Source organism: Tympanuchus pallidicinctus, unplaced genomic scaffold, assembly GCF_026119805.1.
Source record: "Tympanuchus pallidicinctus isolate F22 unplaced genomic scaffold, pur_lepc_1.0 scaffold3, whole genome shotgun sequence".
NCBI classification, from domain to species: Eukaryota; Metazoa; Chordata; class Aves; order Galliformes; family Phasianidae; genus Tympanuchus; species Tympanuchus pallidicinctus.
In genome coordinates, this window is record NW_026294747.1 from 21,600,067 (window position 1) to 21,617,144 (window position 17,078).

The 17,078-nt window shown below is 42.4% G+C and overlaps 1 protein-coding gene and 1 long non-coding RNA gene across 3 annotated transcripts; one reads left to right on the plus strand and one right to left on the minus strand.

Annotated features, from left to right (window-relative positions):
• Positions 1-3,252: 3,252 nt before the first annotated feature.
• On the minus strand, positions 3,253-16,274 carry SYT13 (synaptotagmin 13). Of its 2 annotated transcripts, none has more exons than XM_052695343.1 (6): positions 15,729-16,274; positions 10,908-11,130; positions 8,472-8,606; positions 8,065-8,375; positions 4,501-4,630; positions 3,253-4,227 (listed from the first exon to the last, which is right to left on the minus strand). In XM_052695343.1, exons 1-6 carry the CDS (start codon positions 15,909-15,911, stop codon positions 3,923-3,925), a joined length of 1,287 nt encoding a protein of 428 aa, XP_052551303.1. In that variant the 5' UTR covers positions 15,912-16,274; the 3' UTR covers positions 3,253-3,922. The 2 variants fall into 2 exon arrangements, with proteins under 2 accessions (XP_052551303.1, XP_052551302.1); XM_052695342.1 differs by having other exon boundaries at positions 8,472-8,612.
• On the plus strand, positions 8,620-10,666 carry LOC128086561 (uncharacterized). The gene is made up of 2 exons (XR_008209419.1): positions 8,620-9,800; positions 10,259-10,666. It is a non-coding gene; the product is annotated as an uncharacterized LOC128086561 (long non-coding RNA).
• Positions 16,275-17,078: the final 804 nt, after the last annotated feature.

The window sequence follows — 17,078 nt, forward strand, 5'->3', positions numbered from 1 at the left end:
CATTTCTCACAATAGCTCTACAGTTCATTTGCTCAGATCAAGTTCCTACAACCCATGGGGTGCCCGGGCTCAGGGCATGCAAGCACTGCCTGATACAGGCAGTTTCGTGGCATAAAGGCAGGGCACTGCACAGGCACAGGAATTTGATGACAAACAGCTCCTATTAACAAAGTTCAAAAGGGCCAGGGTTGGGCGTCCCTGCCCCTCCAGTACCACACGTACGCAACATTCCTTCTGTTCATGGGAGCCAGCACCCTTAACTGCATTTCCTTTCAGTCCCCAGAACTGCTCCTACCTCGTTAAATCAACACCTGGCAGCCTCTTAAGACTGGGCTGAATGCAAAAAGCATTCTTCCCAGGCTAAAATGCCAGACAAGAAAAAAGATCCAGTCAGGAGAGATGCATACATTTGTTTCCCGTTTCAATTGCATACAGCAAAGGAAGGAAGAACACCAATCTTTTAGTCTGATGACACCACTTTTTGCCTTAAGACTCTTTTGTGGTTAAGTGTCTACACTTATCTTTCTCTGTTATAAAAGAGGGCATTATTTTTTTCACAGGAAAATCAGATTTCAAGGGGCTATTTCTTAGGTTCTGTAGGATTGCTGTCTAATTACAGGGTGTGCCAAAATCACCAGGGGCAGAGGCAGATAATGCTGTTTACAATCAGTCACCAAGATGTTATAAAAAGTTCATTAAAATAAGCAGGAGACAGAACTAGAGAAATCTCTTGGCAGCAAGACAAATATTTCGCCCTTCAGGCTTTTCGTTGCCAGCCAAATAGCATCATACCATGAAGTTGTTATTCTTATCATTATACTGAAAGGAAGGAAGAATTGCATTGATGCCAGGAACTATAGGAAGAACAGGCCAACATGACAATGAATTTTGCACTTACATGGAAATGATTATTCCAAACCTATAGGCATATCTACAGACAACAGAACACAGAAACTATTAAGAATTCGCTATTGACCATGTTTCTGCTACATTTAGTTTAATCAAGCGTCCTACAGCTCTTTCTTAGTAAAACAAAAATCCATAGAACAAAACAAGAAGTCAATTTTTTTTTTCTAATTAAATCTCCCCTAGCCAGTGGAGCAATAACAGAGGTTAAACCATTAGGTATGAGATTCAGTGGCTTTCTTGGTTGGTTTTTGTTTGTTTGCTTGTTTGTGTCTGCTTGTTTGTTTGTTTGGTCAAAGCTGTTTTTATCTCTTTCTTCAAAGTGACCACATTACTCGCTGCTACACCACCTATAATGAGAGTAGCAATGTAAAGATAACGTTCTCCACTGTTCATTGACCTTGTTGATCTGTTCAGTCACAGCATCTCTGAGAGTGGAAAGGACTCTGGAGATCATCTTGTCCAGTCCCAGCTCTGTTCAAAACAGTGTAAACTACAGCAGATTGTCCAACACCATGTCCAATCAGGTTTTGAGTGTCTGCAAGGACAAACAACCTCTCTTGGAAACTCAATCCACTGTTTAATCATCTTCACATGGAAAAATTAAAAAAAAAAAAAAAGAGAGAGAGAGATTTTTCTGTGAAGATTTCTCTCACTCTCTCTTTCTTTCTTTCTCTTGGTATTTTTCTCTCTCATGTTCACTTATAATTGTATGTATTGTGGTTTGTGCCCATTGCCTCTTATGCTGTCACTGGACACTACTGAGAAGAGTCTGTTTCCATTTTCTTTTCTCCTTTTCCAGATCAGGTAAGATTCCCCTCAAGCTTTCTCTTCTCCAGGATAGACAGTGTCAGGTCTCAGCTTCTCCTTGTACTAAAGATGCTTATCTCCTGTGATCATCTTCACAGCCCTTTGCTGCATTTGCTCCAGTAAATCCAAATCTTTCTTGCCTTGGAAACCAAGAGCAGGACACATCACTCTAGACCTGCCCTCATCAGCACTGAGTAGCATCACCCCCACTGACCAGCTGGCAATGGTTTTCATAATGCAGCCCAAGGCACTGTTGTACTTCTTTGATGCAAAAGCCCACTGCTGGTTTATGTTTGTCTTGGTTTCTATCAGGGCCCCAGGTTCCTTGCAAAGCTGCTTTCCAGATGGTTGGCCCCAGCCCTGTGGTTATTCCTCTTCAGTTGCAAGACTTTACATTTCATTTTATTGAATATTCTTGTCAGTCCATTTCTCCAGCCTGTTCACATTTGTCTGAAAGAAAGCACAAGCGCTTTGTGTATCAACCATTACACTCAGTTTTGTATCCTCTGCAAACTTGCTTAAGGTATACTTTGTCCTGTCATCCAGGTCATTAATGAAGATCTTAAACAGAGATGGCTCGAACACCAGCCACAGTCATCACTAGTTAGTGGCTTCTAGCTGAACTCCTCTCTGTTCACAAACTTCTGTGCCTGACACTTCAGCCAATTTTCAGAGACTGGTTCTGGTTGTTCCCTCTTTCACTGCTGGGTGGTAGCCTTCACCTGACAATTAACTAGACTTGTTTGGCTGAATCAGCAAAATGGGATGTATTCTAGATGAAGCCCAGTGTCATATGTTTAATATTTTGAATTAAACAGAGGATCAAACTGACCGTGCAAAATATGAAGTTCTCAGAGTTTTTCAGTGCTACAAAACACATGATTCTGTTTTCAGACTTCTGGATGTCTTGTCCCTGTGCAAGTCCTTCAAAGCTGTGTCTACTACTTGAAATAAAGCAGTACAACAAGCAGTGTGCTTATGAGATCATAACATCATTGCTGGCAATGCCAGCTTTTCAGTCCATCCAGACACTAAAAGACCAGTAAACAGCAACATTTAAGCCATGTCAGATCTTGAAAGTGCACGCAAAACAGCAAGTTCTAGAGAGTATGTCTGGTCAGTGAATTCCTTCTGTCTGGAAGTGATGAAATACATGGCTGTTTGGAAGGGTTTTCTTCAAGTAATGCAGGTATGAGAATTGAGTGTGAAAGTTGACTTCAAACCAAAACCATCAATCAAATGCTAAGGTATGAAATGATCCCACTTCTTTTTTATAGATGCTGCAATACAGTTACTGTATTTGAAACTTTTTCAAATCAGAAACTCCCAAACAGAAAAGAATGTCAATAAGCAGAAGGATTTGGTCCACGTTTTTGGAGGTAATGTCAGTAATAACCTGTTGTCCATGTTTAGGGCTTTCATGGGTGATGTAGAAAGATAGAAGAGATAGGTAATTTGTTAAAGGATTCTGAAACTTCCATGCTTTGAACAGTTTTCATGAACCCTGCAGCTACGGTATCAAACACTCTAATAAACAAAAGTGAAGAAAAATATTTGACTTCTTGTTTGGCAGTGTTTGCTTCAAAGACTACACTGGGTGGTAGTATGACTGTCTCTTCTTCCTCTATGCCTTCTCTACTTCTAGATATCCATCTAATGCATGTTCACCTATGTTTCCACCTTGCTTCTCTTTCTCTTCCATACTACTGCTTTGGGTCAGAAGACAGCATTTATTTTTTTATCTTCATTTCTCACTATCTTATAAAGCATTATGAAAAACAGAGACTGGCAAAATGACTTCTGCATGTTATGGAGCCAGTCCCCACCAGGGAGCTTGGGTGAAAGTGCCAGATGCCAAGGAGCAGCTCAGACTTCTGTGATCCCTCTGATCCCCTCAGCTTCTCTGCAGAAACTGGGAACTCTAAGAAACTGGGAACTGCCCTCTAAGCAGTGGGCAGGCTAACAAAAGTAATGCAAATCACCCTGACAGCCAAACCCTTTATTTGAGAGAACCACCTGGTCGGGTGAGGGATTGTCCTCTAACTACATTTTCCAGACAGTTTCCTTTGGCAATCAGAGCGGGTGGCCTGAGAAGAATGCTGTACTGGGCCACTTGGTGAGATGGGAAAGTGGAAGGTGAAATGCAGCTTATTTCCCCATGCTCAGAGGCTTGGAGGAAATCTGGTTGGCAGTAGTCACAGCGTGCTTACTTGTGGAGCTGATGCCACATGGCAATCTGTCTTCTGGGGTTCCTCAGCATTTCTTCCCAGTGGTTCCTCTCTGTGCCTGTGACATGCAAACCCAGGCTGCACTTGCCGAGCACTTGGCTTTGCCCGGCACCATCCTGGCTCAGAATTTCCAGCTCCACACTGGAGGCACGTAGCAGCTCGTGAGGCACCTCAAACATGATCATCTCATTCCAGACGGGGTTGATCTTGTGCTTTGCACGTTTGGTCTGCTTCTTCTTCAGCTTCAAGGACTGATGCCTCAGGGTCACCTTGACAGAAACGTCTACAGAGAAATCAGAGAGACTGTATTAATGCACATTTAATAAAATGAATGCCAGAGAACTTTAACTGTTGACAACAGGCTGAGTAGGAGAAATATGAGAAACATTGATCTTGGGGTTTTTAGCTTTCCCTTTTTAAAAAGTTGTTGAAACCTCTTTAGCTTTCTAAGTCAACTGTTCAGGTTTTTTTTTCTAGTGAACACCATATTTCCCACTTTCTATATTTACTTCATAGCAGAAACAATAATCTCAGTTTTTATTGCTATTCCACTCACCATTTCCAAGTAGATCTTTCAGCTGCTTGGAATGGAGATTTTTAGCCTTAATAATCACCACGAGCAGGCGGTTTGCAGCTGGCAGATAGCTGATAGAGAGCAGAACTTCCCCATAGCCTGTAGATGGATCCTGGAAATTGAGATGTATAAAGAGTTAATTTTGTATGCAATCTAGGTCTAACATTAGGAAAACTAAATAACACAAGATGAATTTAAAGTCATAGACTGATCAAACTGTCTCCCCATCTCAGTACAGGAGACTTATCCATTTACATTGGATCAGATCAAACCAGGCAGCATATTCAAGTAACCTTGTTCATTACAGGGACCAGAACACAATGATTACTCCTTTCTTTTGCTACTGGAAAGCAACTGAGGGAAATTTAGGTTAGATGTTAGTATGAAATTATTCAAAGTGTGGTGAGGCACTGATACAGACTGTCCAATGACGCTGAGGATGCCCCTTTACTGAAGGTGGATGGGGCCCTGGGAAGCCTGAGCTGGTAGTGACAGCACTGCCCATGGCAAGGGGTTGGAACTGAGTGGTCTTTGAGGTCCCTTCCAACTCAAGCCTTTCTATGATTCCATGAACTACATCCTAACAGCTATTTCCAGTGGAATATTTGATTGGAAGAGAATTTGGGGCTGAACTCTGTGTAAGTATTCCATCATTTTGTGAGAGACTATCTAGCTGTCCTTGATTTATATCCCCTACTTCCATTACTGCTCTTTTTAATTCACTCATCACTTCTGTGAGGGGTCTCTGAGCAGACATAGTCCCAGGTCTCCACTGCTTAACTGTCAGGCTGTCTGGGAAAGAGTAGGTAAAGCATTGGCTTGCGCCACCCAGCTACCCTGGAGCTGGAGTTGAACCTTCTTTGTCAGCCTTATCTGGTGGTAGAAAAAACAACAGCCATCCTAAAATCAGCTCAGCACAGTGCTCTACTCTTCCTCTGTTCTGGCTTCCCTGCAGTCCATGTACAGCTGATCCTGTTGCCTCAGTGGGATTAACCTCGGGGCAAATGCTCTGAAAAATCAAGCATTCACTTCATGGGGCCAAATGTATTTTGGTTTTGGGTTCTTTGATTCCTTTCTTCCCATTAGCAATTGTCCTCTTATCCTCCTGACCTTTATTCTGCTCTCTCCCTTGTGCTGTACAAATATCCCTGAAGGCAGAAAAAGAGGAAAATGACCTCTCATCAGCTGAGCTTGCTTTGGAAAGCAGCACCTCTGCCATGCGAGGAAGGAAAGGAATTGCCCGCCGTGCTTGCAGAGCTGCAAGCCTATGGTGAGGGCGAGACGGATGTAGTTATTCTCCATAAGTGCAAGATTGTGACAGAAATCTGTTTTAGTGTGAGGTTAATGACCCAGAAGAGACACAGAAGCCAATGTCAATTCAATAGACTCCCTTTGGACTCCTTAGTGCGATCTACAAGCTTTAGGATGGACAGCCCTCCTCTAGGCCATTTCTGTGCTCTCCACTTGCAGTTCTAAGTGAGCCATAAATATTTCAAATTAAGTTTTCAGCGGGTTACTTCCAACAGGCAAGGACAAGCCCTCTGTATGCTTCCTGTGAGGTGACTGACTCTCCAGAAAGCACGGCTGTCATCACTGTCTGGTTTGAATGACTTATTTGTCGTGCACAACTCAGGTGGGAGGCCATTAGCAAGGAAGCCTGAAATTCAATCCCAGATCAGTCTGAGTAAATCTTCCTTCATGCACTCAGGTAGCAACAAAGGGCTTGTATATGTTTCATTTAAACAAATCCTAATTGCCCTAAATGCAAGTACACCCTAAGAAAGAAACACAAAAAGAGGCAGATTTAAATGGCTATGTGTCCCTGACAAATACAAATATCACTTTAATACAAAAAATAATTTTGGCAAGTTATGAACTGCTTTTGTTTACATATCCACCCTGTTTCTCACAAAGTCTCATTCTGTAGCTCTTGGCTAGAAGCTGGTTGCTCTAGCCCCATGCATTGGCAAATGTTGTAAAGGCTGAGAGGCTGGGTGCTGCAGTGGGCTGTAAATGCACATGCACTCGTGTGCACATGCACTCACTGTGCACACACGACACATGTTGTGGTCATGGCTTTTTGGCCTCTAATATTCTGATCCAGTTCTTGACCACCCTGTATCCACATGAAACCAAAACTGTAATGGTTGGTTTCTGCTGAAGATTCGCATGAAGAGTCTGAGCCAAAGGTTCTTTTCCTTCTCCCTCTTTCTGTGCACTGAGGATAAGAGGCATCAGGGGGTCAGTGGTGAGTTACTGTGCAAGGCACCATGAAATCACAAAAGGAAAGGTGCTATGCAAGCAACCATTATCATCACTGTCATTAGCAAAGCAGTGGGAGGGAAGGAAGACAAGATAAGGACATCAGTCTGCAACATCTGTGATTTGCATTGCTCACAGCGCTCTGTGAATTCCTGAATACTAATTACATTACCTGGTTAGCTGCAAGCTCCCCTCTGAGATCTTTCCCTTCTGTGGGAGAATTAGAAAGAGGATAGGAATGAAATTTCTGTGGCTCACAGCTTTTCAAGGAAATGTCAGACTTTAAACAAAGCCCACTAACTTTGTTCCTGGATGGATGCTGTCAAAAATAGCTGCTCTTTTTTGATCAGTTCTTCCTCACTGCCTCCTGCTCTGGTTCTGAATGAATGATTCAGGATCTGTATATAAGCTATTTGTGCAAGGGTTGGCTCTCTCAGGTCCCAGATGACGCAAATTCAGCTTTCACTGCACATCCTCAGCTCAAACTGGGGCAGTACGGTCCAGCAGTACAGTTAGTGCTAACCTTGCACTGTCAGCCTGGAGTAGAAACGAGTGCTGTCCTGTTTCTGTGTGTACCCAGAGTACCCAATATGCCAGGACTCTGCCAGGTGTACATGAGTGAAAACCAACCACCGCTGTGAACTGGTTGCGAATTGAGTATTGTTTACAAAGTGGATATTGCAGTAGACTGGGAAGGATGGAGGGCTCTATTTATCATGGTTTAGAGATTTATGTAATTATGACTTTCATGAGAATAATTTCTTTTGGACTTCCATTTTTTTCAGCAGCAAAAACTTGCCAGATCTTCTGCCCTTCCCTCAGCCAGAGGTTTTTCTTTGGTGTAGAGTATCTTGCTATCAGGTGCCCTACCCACACCCGGCTCTGCTGAGGCACAACCTAGCAGCTGAACTTTTGCTACCACAGTCCCTGCATTGTTTACACACAGAAACGCACGTAACTTCCAGACATAGGCTTTCAATTGCAGATATCAGCATCAGATTATCATGTAATTGAGGGAGGAGGAAAGGGAGTTTTAACACATCTTAAATTCCGGGAGCTGTAGACAAAGGGGCTGGGCTGATGGGCTTTTGATTGCTTTCTGAAATGGTTAAGTCAATACAGAGTTCTACTACATCACCTTTGCAATCACACATTGCCTTTCCAAACCGGGGTCCAGATGCACGGAGCCACCCACCCCTGGATGTGCAGCTGTATTGGAAGAGGGCTTCTTTTGTACGCACAATAACTAGAGCCTCTGGATTAGCACACAGACTGAGTCCGTACCTTCTCTGGGGTCTTTAGCCTTTCCCACTGGCCCATCCCGAAGTCCTCCATGTTAGCAAGGCTCAGTTTAAGTTCCCCCACAATGCTGTGTCTGGAGAACTTGTCGCAGTTTCTCAAGGTAAGAGTCAGTGTCCCCTCTTGCATCTCCTCCTCAGTTAATGGAAACCGCAAGGCCTCCTCCCAGAGGGTGTGAAGCACCTTCTTCTTCAGCTCTGTCTGGGCTTCAGTCATGCCAGATTTACTCACCAGTGTGCCCAATATGTAGCAATGGCAGCCAGCATCTTGGTCGCTACTCATTTTGCCATGCATAGCTGGAAAGGAAAGATTGACTGTAAATACCTTTCACAAAGCATAGTCCTGAAGAAGTCCAAGTAGAGAATCGTCAGTAGCAGATTTCTGCCTCTTACCTTCCAGAAGGGCCACACACAGCTCAGCTTTTTGTTGATCATACGTGAGGGAATAGCGCAGTTCAGGGACCTGGTTACAGCTGGCTGCCCGCTCGGGCTTCAAATGCTCCGTGACACACACATCCTTTACCACACCTGGAACTGAAGTAACCCCATTAGCAAGGAAGTCTTTTCCTTCCAGGATAGACAAATCCATCTTGTCTTAACTCTTCTATATGGTTTACTATTCTTGTAAGTTGTACGCAGGAATATCATTTCTGTTCCTTCTTCCCTTGTCGTATCTCCTTCTTGCTGCCTTTTCACACATTCAATTCCTTCCACAGCACTTGGACAAGCTTCCTGCTACCTCCACCAACCATGTGTTCTAAGGTGGTTCACACATTTGCTCCTTCACCTTGTGCCAAAGCCAAGGTGCCTAAACTATTTGCTTGTTACTGTATTGTTTTATATACATTTTTTACACACGTTTGTGTAAAAAACCCTTGTGGTTTTTTTTTAACTGAGAATTTGAGCCTGCTTTAGAGCTACCATGCAACTCGGCATTAATTCAAGCCTCTATAACCTTTTTTAAAATTTATGTTAACACTACAGTCTTTGTCATGCAGAAAGCCAATGTGACATCTATTCCCATGGCACTTAACCATACTGAGGATAGTGAGCTTGGGAAGATGTGAGGCAGTTTATCCATGTATGATTTTGAAGCTGAGAACACATTGCATACTGAAATAAAGTAAGAGACAAGACTAAAAGGGAAGCCGCATCTTTCTATCATCAATATCTTTTATCTGTAAGATCTGTTCTTACTCACATAGAAAATAATAGAGGGACTGCACATTTCCTTCAAAAAATCTCAGCCACAGTCCCAATCAGTTCAGTGTGGCACAAAAAGGAGAATGCAACAAGTCTTGTTTTATTTCAGTAATATGAAATCAGGTGCAGCAGGAAGCAGATTTGTGCCATTAGCAGTGCAGAGGGGCTCTTACACCAACACTCTTATGTAGAGCTTTAATCCACGTGGTGCCACCATCTTTCAGGCTCTACGCCTTATGACTGTCTTCCAGACACCAGGGATGTGTCTCAAACAGTCTTTTCTTCTAATGCAACTGCTTCCCATGTGTAGTGGAAATGCTAAGCCAAGGCCTGAACCAGCGATTGAGCACCTGGTGGGAAGGCAGGGCCAACCCAGGGGAGCTCAGGTGCATGCAGTGTTCCTAAGTGACTGGAAGAGCTGGAGCCAGGATCCACCCCTTCCCAGACCCCATTTAAGGGTTGGCAGTAGAAGCATGGGTGTTTCACTGGAGATCGTTGCCTGCCTGAGGTCTTCTAAAGGTAAGTAAGTTTTCTCATTTTGTTTCTGTGTTTACAGATGTTATGTTTGGGTTTGTCCCCATTTGCTGCAGTCTGAGGTTTTGCTATCCCTCTGCTATTACTCTATTTTCATCACAGGGTAGCATTACACCATGATACTCTTTAGTTTTTTTTGTGCTTGCAGGTTTCAGGTGGAGGGGCTTTAAGTGATTTACATTAAGTGCCCCCCTCCTTCCTCCAGTAAGGACAAAAATACACTCATAAGTAATATAAGTAGAAAGAGCTCAAAAAAAAAAAGTCATGACAGATGGCACTGTGTCTCTGGCAAATCACCAGGAAGGTTTCATTAATATGGCAATATAGTAACCATAGGAGTCAGTTATGGTGTTAAAATAACAGCTATGCAGGTAAAAATTGTTATGGAAGCAACCCAGGCATGCTGCCAGGTGTATATAATTAATGTTACATTTTTCTCTTAGGCTCCAGGAATCTTACGTTCTAGGCTTTTGCTTGCTACCTTTTGGACTGGCTGTAAAACAAGAATGCTGTTTGGCAAAAAATGTCTTGAGGTGTCAGCTTTTAGTTTCACTTCACATTACAACAAACCAAGACCATCTCGTAGAACTGGTGGAATAAAGAAGCAGGAAAAATAAAGCAGAAACTTGAACTCATTCCACTGATGTCCCTGATACAGGCTGTTACTGGACAGCTAGCAGTCTTTCTGGAGGAGCAGTACTGCCTAGTATTTTACCAGGTATTCCACCTGTATTGTGGCAACAGCTCTTGGTAAAACTTCACACTGAATACATGCTTTTCAACATGAAACCTGCTTCCCAAGAGCAGGTTCTTCATCAACAAATTGTTTAGATAAAAAAAAAAAAATACAACCAGTTGTAATTATGGATTTGTTGTCTAGATTTCCTGATGTACTACTTGATTACTTAATATTAAACACATGCATGTAAAAAAGAGCTCACAATCCTCATGGTAGGAGAGTGAAAAGCACTCAGTGTCTTCATTTCCACGCTTATTAGTCTAACTAGCATCACATAATGTTCAAAAGTATTGAAGATCTACACCCTGAAAAGAAATCTTTAGTCTGATAGTCTGAAGACCAAATGTTCCTACCGTTTTGAGGGAGAATGAACAATTCTTCATTTACTTGTATCTTCATCCTGTTCTCATCCAAAACAGCGTGTTTTACAGTGGCTGGTTCTTCTGTTGTCTTCAAGGAGTATTGTGTGTAGTTAACAACCTCAGGTGAAGTTACAACAGGTTTGGGGCCATAAATGTTAGGAAACTTCAGGAGAGCTCGAGGCTGGACTGGCTCTGCAGTTTTCTTAACATTGAACTGAAAATTTAAGACAGTATTTATAATTTTTTCATTAATTCTTTTGAATCTCTATGTCAAATGAACTGATACAAAGAGAAATAAGATGGTGTCCCTGGTCATTCTTGCTGCCGTTGTTTCTTAGGTTTAGAGAAACAACTGCCTTCCTATGTGTCAAAAGACTTTCTTGCCAAATCTGTTACCAGTCTATTTGGTGCATGTCTTCTTGATTAAGAGTTTACCTTTACCTCTGATTTATACAACATTTCAAGCAAACTTGTAGAAAGCATTAGGAAGGCAAAAGCATAGGTCACAGTCATGTAAAAAGACAAAGGAGAAATGGTTGAGCAGACCAGCTCTGCAACAGCACTCCAAGAATAGTAGAGTCAGTGGTCTATCAGTTTCTGGGATATCTGTTGTCTCTGCAGACCAGAGTTCCATTTGATCCTTAGAAACATGTTACTCTTTTATTATACAAGAACTGACGTTTCGTTTGAGTTTGTTCTTACAAATTCATTTATCTGCTGACTGCTGAACATGGTATCAACAGAAGAACTTGAAAAATGGTGTGATGCCCTGGCAGACTGGGCAAAGGTTGACACAGGATTGTATTTTCTCCCAGCAATGAAAAATATTTTAGTGGAATGTAACAGTCATCTTTTCTTCATATCTCATGAAAGAATCCCATATGCTCACAACTGAAATAATTTCTTATTCATTTGTATTTGGGTTCATCAACAGGGAAGAACAAAAGCTGGCTAGCAAATGAGCCTGACCCTCTCGTCAGATTTTGTTAATATTTCCAAAGTATGTAAAAGAAAATGCGGAAGTAAGACTGCCATTCTGTTTGATTATTGTGCACAGGGATTCTCTCCAACCCCACTGCCTGCCAACCTATTCTATGTTCAGTGTAAAATGAAGGTGAGCCAAAAAGTATTCATAACTGTAATTAAGTTCTTCATTAGTGTCATTGTTTCCTATTAATGAAGAATGTAGATGATGCCCTGAAGCATTTGTCTGTGTTGGGACTGTGTGGTCCCAGTTTGTATGTCCTGAGGGAGATTAGCTATTCCTCAAGAAGTAGAGCTGGAGAAAGAGAGTAGTCTTGGTCTCTAGATCTCTAGTCCATGTTCTACTTTTGTGTATCATAGCACTGCAGTTACATGGATTTGGCAGTGATAAAGAGCTAATTAGGTCACTCACTCCATCTTCTCAAGGCAACTGGTGCACTGATGTTTAGGAAGTCCATTGTGTAGCAGCACTTTCTCTTATCTAATTTTAAGGACGCTTACTCAGAAGTGAGTTGAAAAAGAACCACATCGCTGTGTGCAGATACCTGCCTAGCATTCAGCTGAGTTTAGGTATTATGTAAGTCATATAGCGCTGGTTTATAATAGCAATGTAGTGAAATCCTTCTCGTAGAGATGTGAGTCTCATCAGTCCTAAAATACATAGGAAGTTTAAGTAACTTATCAAAGCCTTTCATTCTTCAGATCAAGACCAATCAATCAAAATATGTTAGGAACTAGTAGACAATAGCTTGAAGAAACAGGATATTTTTGTTCTGAAAGGACTCTAAACACTCATACAGTGTGTGCTATGGCAGCTGCTGCCTGTTCTTTCTTTCTTGACCCTGCTGTATGAGGCTGCTGTTTTAGCCATTGATCATCACACCACAGCAGCAAGCCTGGGTGCTATGTGCATCTCACATATGAAGCACTCTGGGGAATCCTTTGGGATGAAAAATACTGTACAAGCTTGAGGTATTGTTAGCACAATCTTCTTTGCTTGCTAAAAGGAAGATACTTAGTCAGGAAATCCATCAGCGCACTGCAACTAAGAGCTCCACTGGGCCTAAATATTCTTCTAGTCTGTCTGCTCAGTAGAATTAGAGATGAGAGACATATGTGAGCACAGTGGGACTAGCCCACCCCCTCTTCCAACTGCATCTGCCTCTGTTTATTATTTTTGCTGCCAGCTCTGTTCCCAAGTGCTGTCTGTAAGCTACTTGCAGAGCTGTGCCCTATGGAAGTTTCCTTTGCAGCAGCAGTATCTTAAATACAGAGAATTCTGGTAGTTCTGCATAAAATGTGTGAAAGCAAAGACACCAAAATTAGCTGGGAGGCTCTAGCTGACCCTTCTTTGTCTGGCAGTATTGACGTTCAGAAAACACACCAGATTGTTGCCACTTCTGGATGTGTTTAGGCATTTGAACCTGCACCTTTTGCTGACATTTTGCACATCTACAGCAGCTAGTAATTGTTCTATGGATGTATCTTTGTATTTGAACTCTTCCTTCTCAAGTATGCAGGGCATGTCCATGGGGAGCCTCTGTCTATAGCAAATACAAGCATCGGTGTCGTGGGAGACATGCCAAGTAAATAAAATACAGACTTGCTTCATCTTTCTATTGTCATCTCTGTTTTTCAGAATCAGTGACCCTGACAAGCTTCAGTAATTAAGCATGCCAAACAATGACTAGGATATGCAGTTGTCCCAATAGGGCAATTCACAAATGTAGATTGCGGAGGATGTAACTAAGGCACAAGCGCAGAACTCAATTTGAGATTTATTCCTTCAAGGAAAGAAGGCTAATTGTGATTCAGTGAAAGCACAGGAGAATGCATGTGCCTGGCAACAAAACTGTTTAAATTGGAAAGAATTGTTAAAGAATACGCAACTATGAACACTTTGCTCTTTCTGTTACAGAATGCTCATTTGGCTGCAATAATTTGTCCAGATTTCTTAAAGAAACAAAGAAAAGGTCTGTAATGCTAAAAACATTAAGTCATTTGTAGAAGAGTGATACATTGAGGATAGGTTGAATAACTTGATGTATTGATCAAACACTGGAATATGTTGTGGCAAGACCTGATGTAGAAATGTTGTGAGGACTATAACCCATGAAATGCTGGGTACTGGAGTCTTAATTGTATTTGGGGCCATGGCTGGACTTCTTGGTGACTCACTGGTATTTCACTCGTGTAAAAAGGATAATGCCTTAAAGGACAAGCTCAGAGTGTATTAATGCTTTCCCAAAATATTTCACAGAAGGCTGTGTGAAATCAAATAATCATTCCAAAAATTAAGTTTAAATAATGATTTGAGAGGTTTTTGAGATTAAAAAAGCAACAACAACAAATCTTTTGTACAAAGAGATTAGGAAAAAAATGCTATGCAAAGTGATGATGACTGTCAAAGATCCACACTTCTCAAGCACTTTAACAGCAAATTTCAAAAATCTCAACAGTACTGCACATCTTTTTATACAGAAGTTTATGGGTTAGACAAGAAGGGAGATTGGTGAAGACTTCACAAACTATCAAAGCGGGCAGATAGCAGCTGAAATTCATCTTAGGAAAATGCAAGCCAATGCAACACTAGAAAGTGTTGACCACGCTTGTGGAAGAATGGTCAGAATTAGCAGGGATCTCCAGAGAAGTCCTAAGCTTGGTGCAGGTGTTCATTCAGTCATGGTCAGTGGAGCCTCCTTCCATCCTCCTGCCATCAGAAGCTATTGTGATGCTATTCTGCTTCATGTGCTACAGTATAACTTATAGATATGGTCATCTTTCCTCAGAATAATTTGTAACAGGAGAATGGGTGAAGCACTGTACTGAGAGCTGAAGAGCAGTACCCAGAGAAAGACTGAATACATAATGATACACATTACAGAGAAGTTCAGCTAGGACTCCTGCTATGCTCTTTAGTACAAAAATGACAGGCAGTTCTGATAATTAAAAGGCAAATGAAGACTCTTTTGCAGTGGATCACCAGCCTTTGGACTTGGTTGCTGTGGCATAACATTTGGCTGAACAGCCAGGTGGAAGTGATGTGGGCTTAGGCATGTATAAGCCTCAAGAACCAACAGGTATTATTTCCAGGGACTGATGGGTTGCTATTCTGGATTCTAACAAGAAGGAAGGCTCATGCAAGGATTACTGATGTTACCAGTATGTCACACTGTTCTTACAGTGAGTAACAGAGGAATCCACAGCATGCTGAGATTGTTCAGTCATCACAACACAGATTCTCACTCACGTTTTTATTATCACTTCAATCCCTGGTTTTAATTTCACCAATAATTTATCACACCCCCCCCCCCCCCCCCCCCCCCAGTTAGAGGGGCAGAGGGAAGAAGAGGGATGATTTATCTCAAGAAACCAGCTGTTGAGAGGGAACTATCCTGCAGGAACCATAAGATGCTGTGAACAGAGCTAGATAAATAGCTGGTACAGGAGATCTCAGCAGGAGTCTTGTCATTATAATGCTGTGTGCCACCTGGTAAAGTCCAGTCTTCTGTCCTTGGGAAACAATTTGTCTTGTGACCAGACTGACAGCTGAGCAGCCTTTTCTCCTCCCCTCCTTCCCTATTTTTACCATTAACAGCTTTTTCTTTGGCAGTGTGGCAGCTGTCTGCTGCTCTGATAATTCTGTGGGTCACCCAGCTCCCATCTCCGTTCCCCTCAGTCTTCCTCCCATTAACATGATGTTACATTCTGAACACAGTAAGCAGATAAGTAGGCAGCATAAACCACATGCTGAACAGCTTAATAGAGAAGTTGCATCCCCCCCTCAGCATTTAAAGAAAAAGCATAGAGTGAGAGATGGTGTCTTACTTGCTGGGCTGGTTGAAGCACACTGGGCTTAGTATTTTCTGTGTCCTCATCTTGGTCCTTTTCTGAGAGTCCTTTCCCAGGTTGCTTGCATTTGCAGAAGCAGGTGAGACCACAGAGGGCAAGGATGCTAGTTGCAGTCCCTAATGTAGCCCCAAGGGCAATAATTGGGGCAGACAAAACCATTGTCTTGAGCTGCACAGGAACGAAAAGCAATGAAAACCTGTGACTCCTTCTCCTCCGTGAGATAGCAGCTGTTTTACATTCACTCCGTTTTCTAGCCTGGCTTCATTCTCCTTGGAAGTCTGAAAACAATTCTTTTGTGCAGGAAAGAAAAGGGACCAATCTAGAGACGGAGATAAATCATCCCACCTTTGCTAGGCAACAAGGTTCCCTTTCTATCCTGATAATGATGTTTCTGCTCCAGGTCAGGTAGAGGAAGTAGTGCTTGTGGTAGCTGTAATATCCATATAGCTGCAAACAGGCAGTTTTCATTGAAGCCTGTTCTCCAGCTCCACTGGGAAAAGTCTGATGTGTGATAGAGAGGAAAGACGTCAGCAGAAGGGGCTGGGCCTTGCTAGCTAGCTCACAGAAAGAGCATCCAAATATTTGATCAGCTCTCCAGCTGTCTTTCTGAGGGCTAGCCTGCTCATTTGCTCAAGAGGTTGAGGTTTTTCTATTTTAACATAAAGATAGTGATTGTCAGAAGTGCTGGCTTGAGTCCCCTGGTAGTGATATGCATGAGAGCACTGTAGTCAGAACAAAGCTTCTGTCAGGCAAAACTTCCCCTTTCTTCAAAGGGTGGGGAATGGACACCTGCAAGGGCTAAACACTGTCCCACACCTCACATCCTTCCCCTCAGAGTGCAGGTCTGCACCTTTCAGAGCTGCTTTCTCCAGCTTTAGTGCAGACCAGCATTTCTGTTCAAAAAGACAGCAGAAAATCCTATCAAACGAGGCACACTGATGCATATGCTTTTTCCTCTGGAGAGAATGAGGGAGCAAACAGCATATGCTGAGTATTAGTCACACTGCTTACTACACCAGTGTCAGGCAGTGAGCCAATGAGCACAGTGAAAGAATCCACTTGAATAGACCTGAAGGGCCACACAGTTCTCTCAGACTTCCTTTGAGTCATTTATTTTTGCCTTCTTTCTCAGACTGCTCAAGTTGGAGGAGAGGAAAATCAATTCCACTTCTCAATGTGTTTCTTGTGGCACAAATAACTGTTTCCTAGGACACTTCACAAAGATTACCCAGTGGCTTGAAGATGGTTGTAATTCTGGGTCAGTATGTAACTGGGCCGTAGTGAAACTAGTAAGCAAGGTGCCAAATGTTCCTTATATGGGTCTGG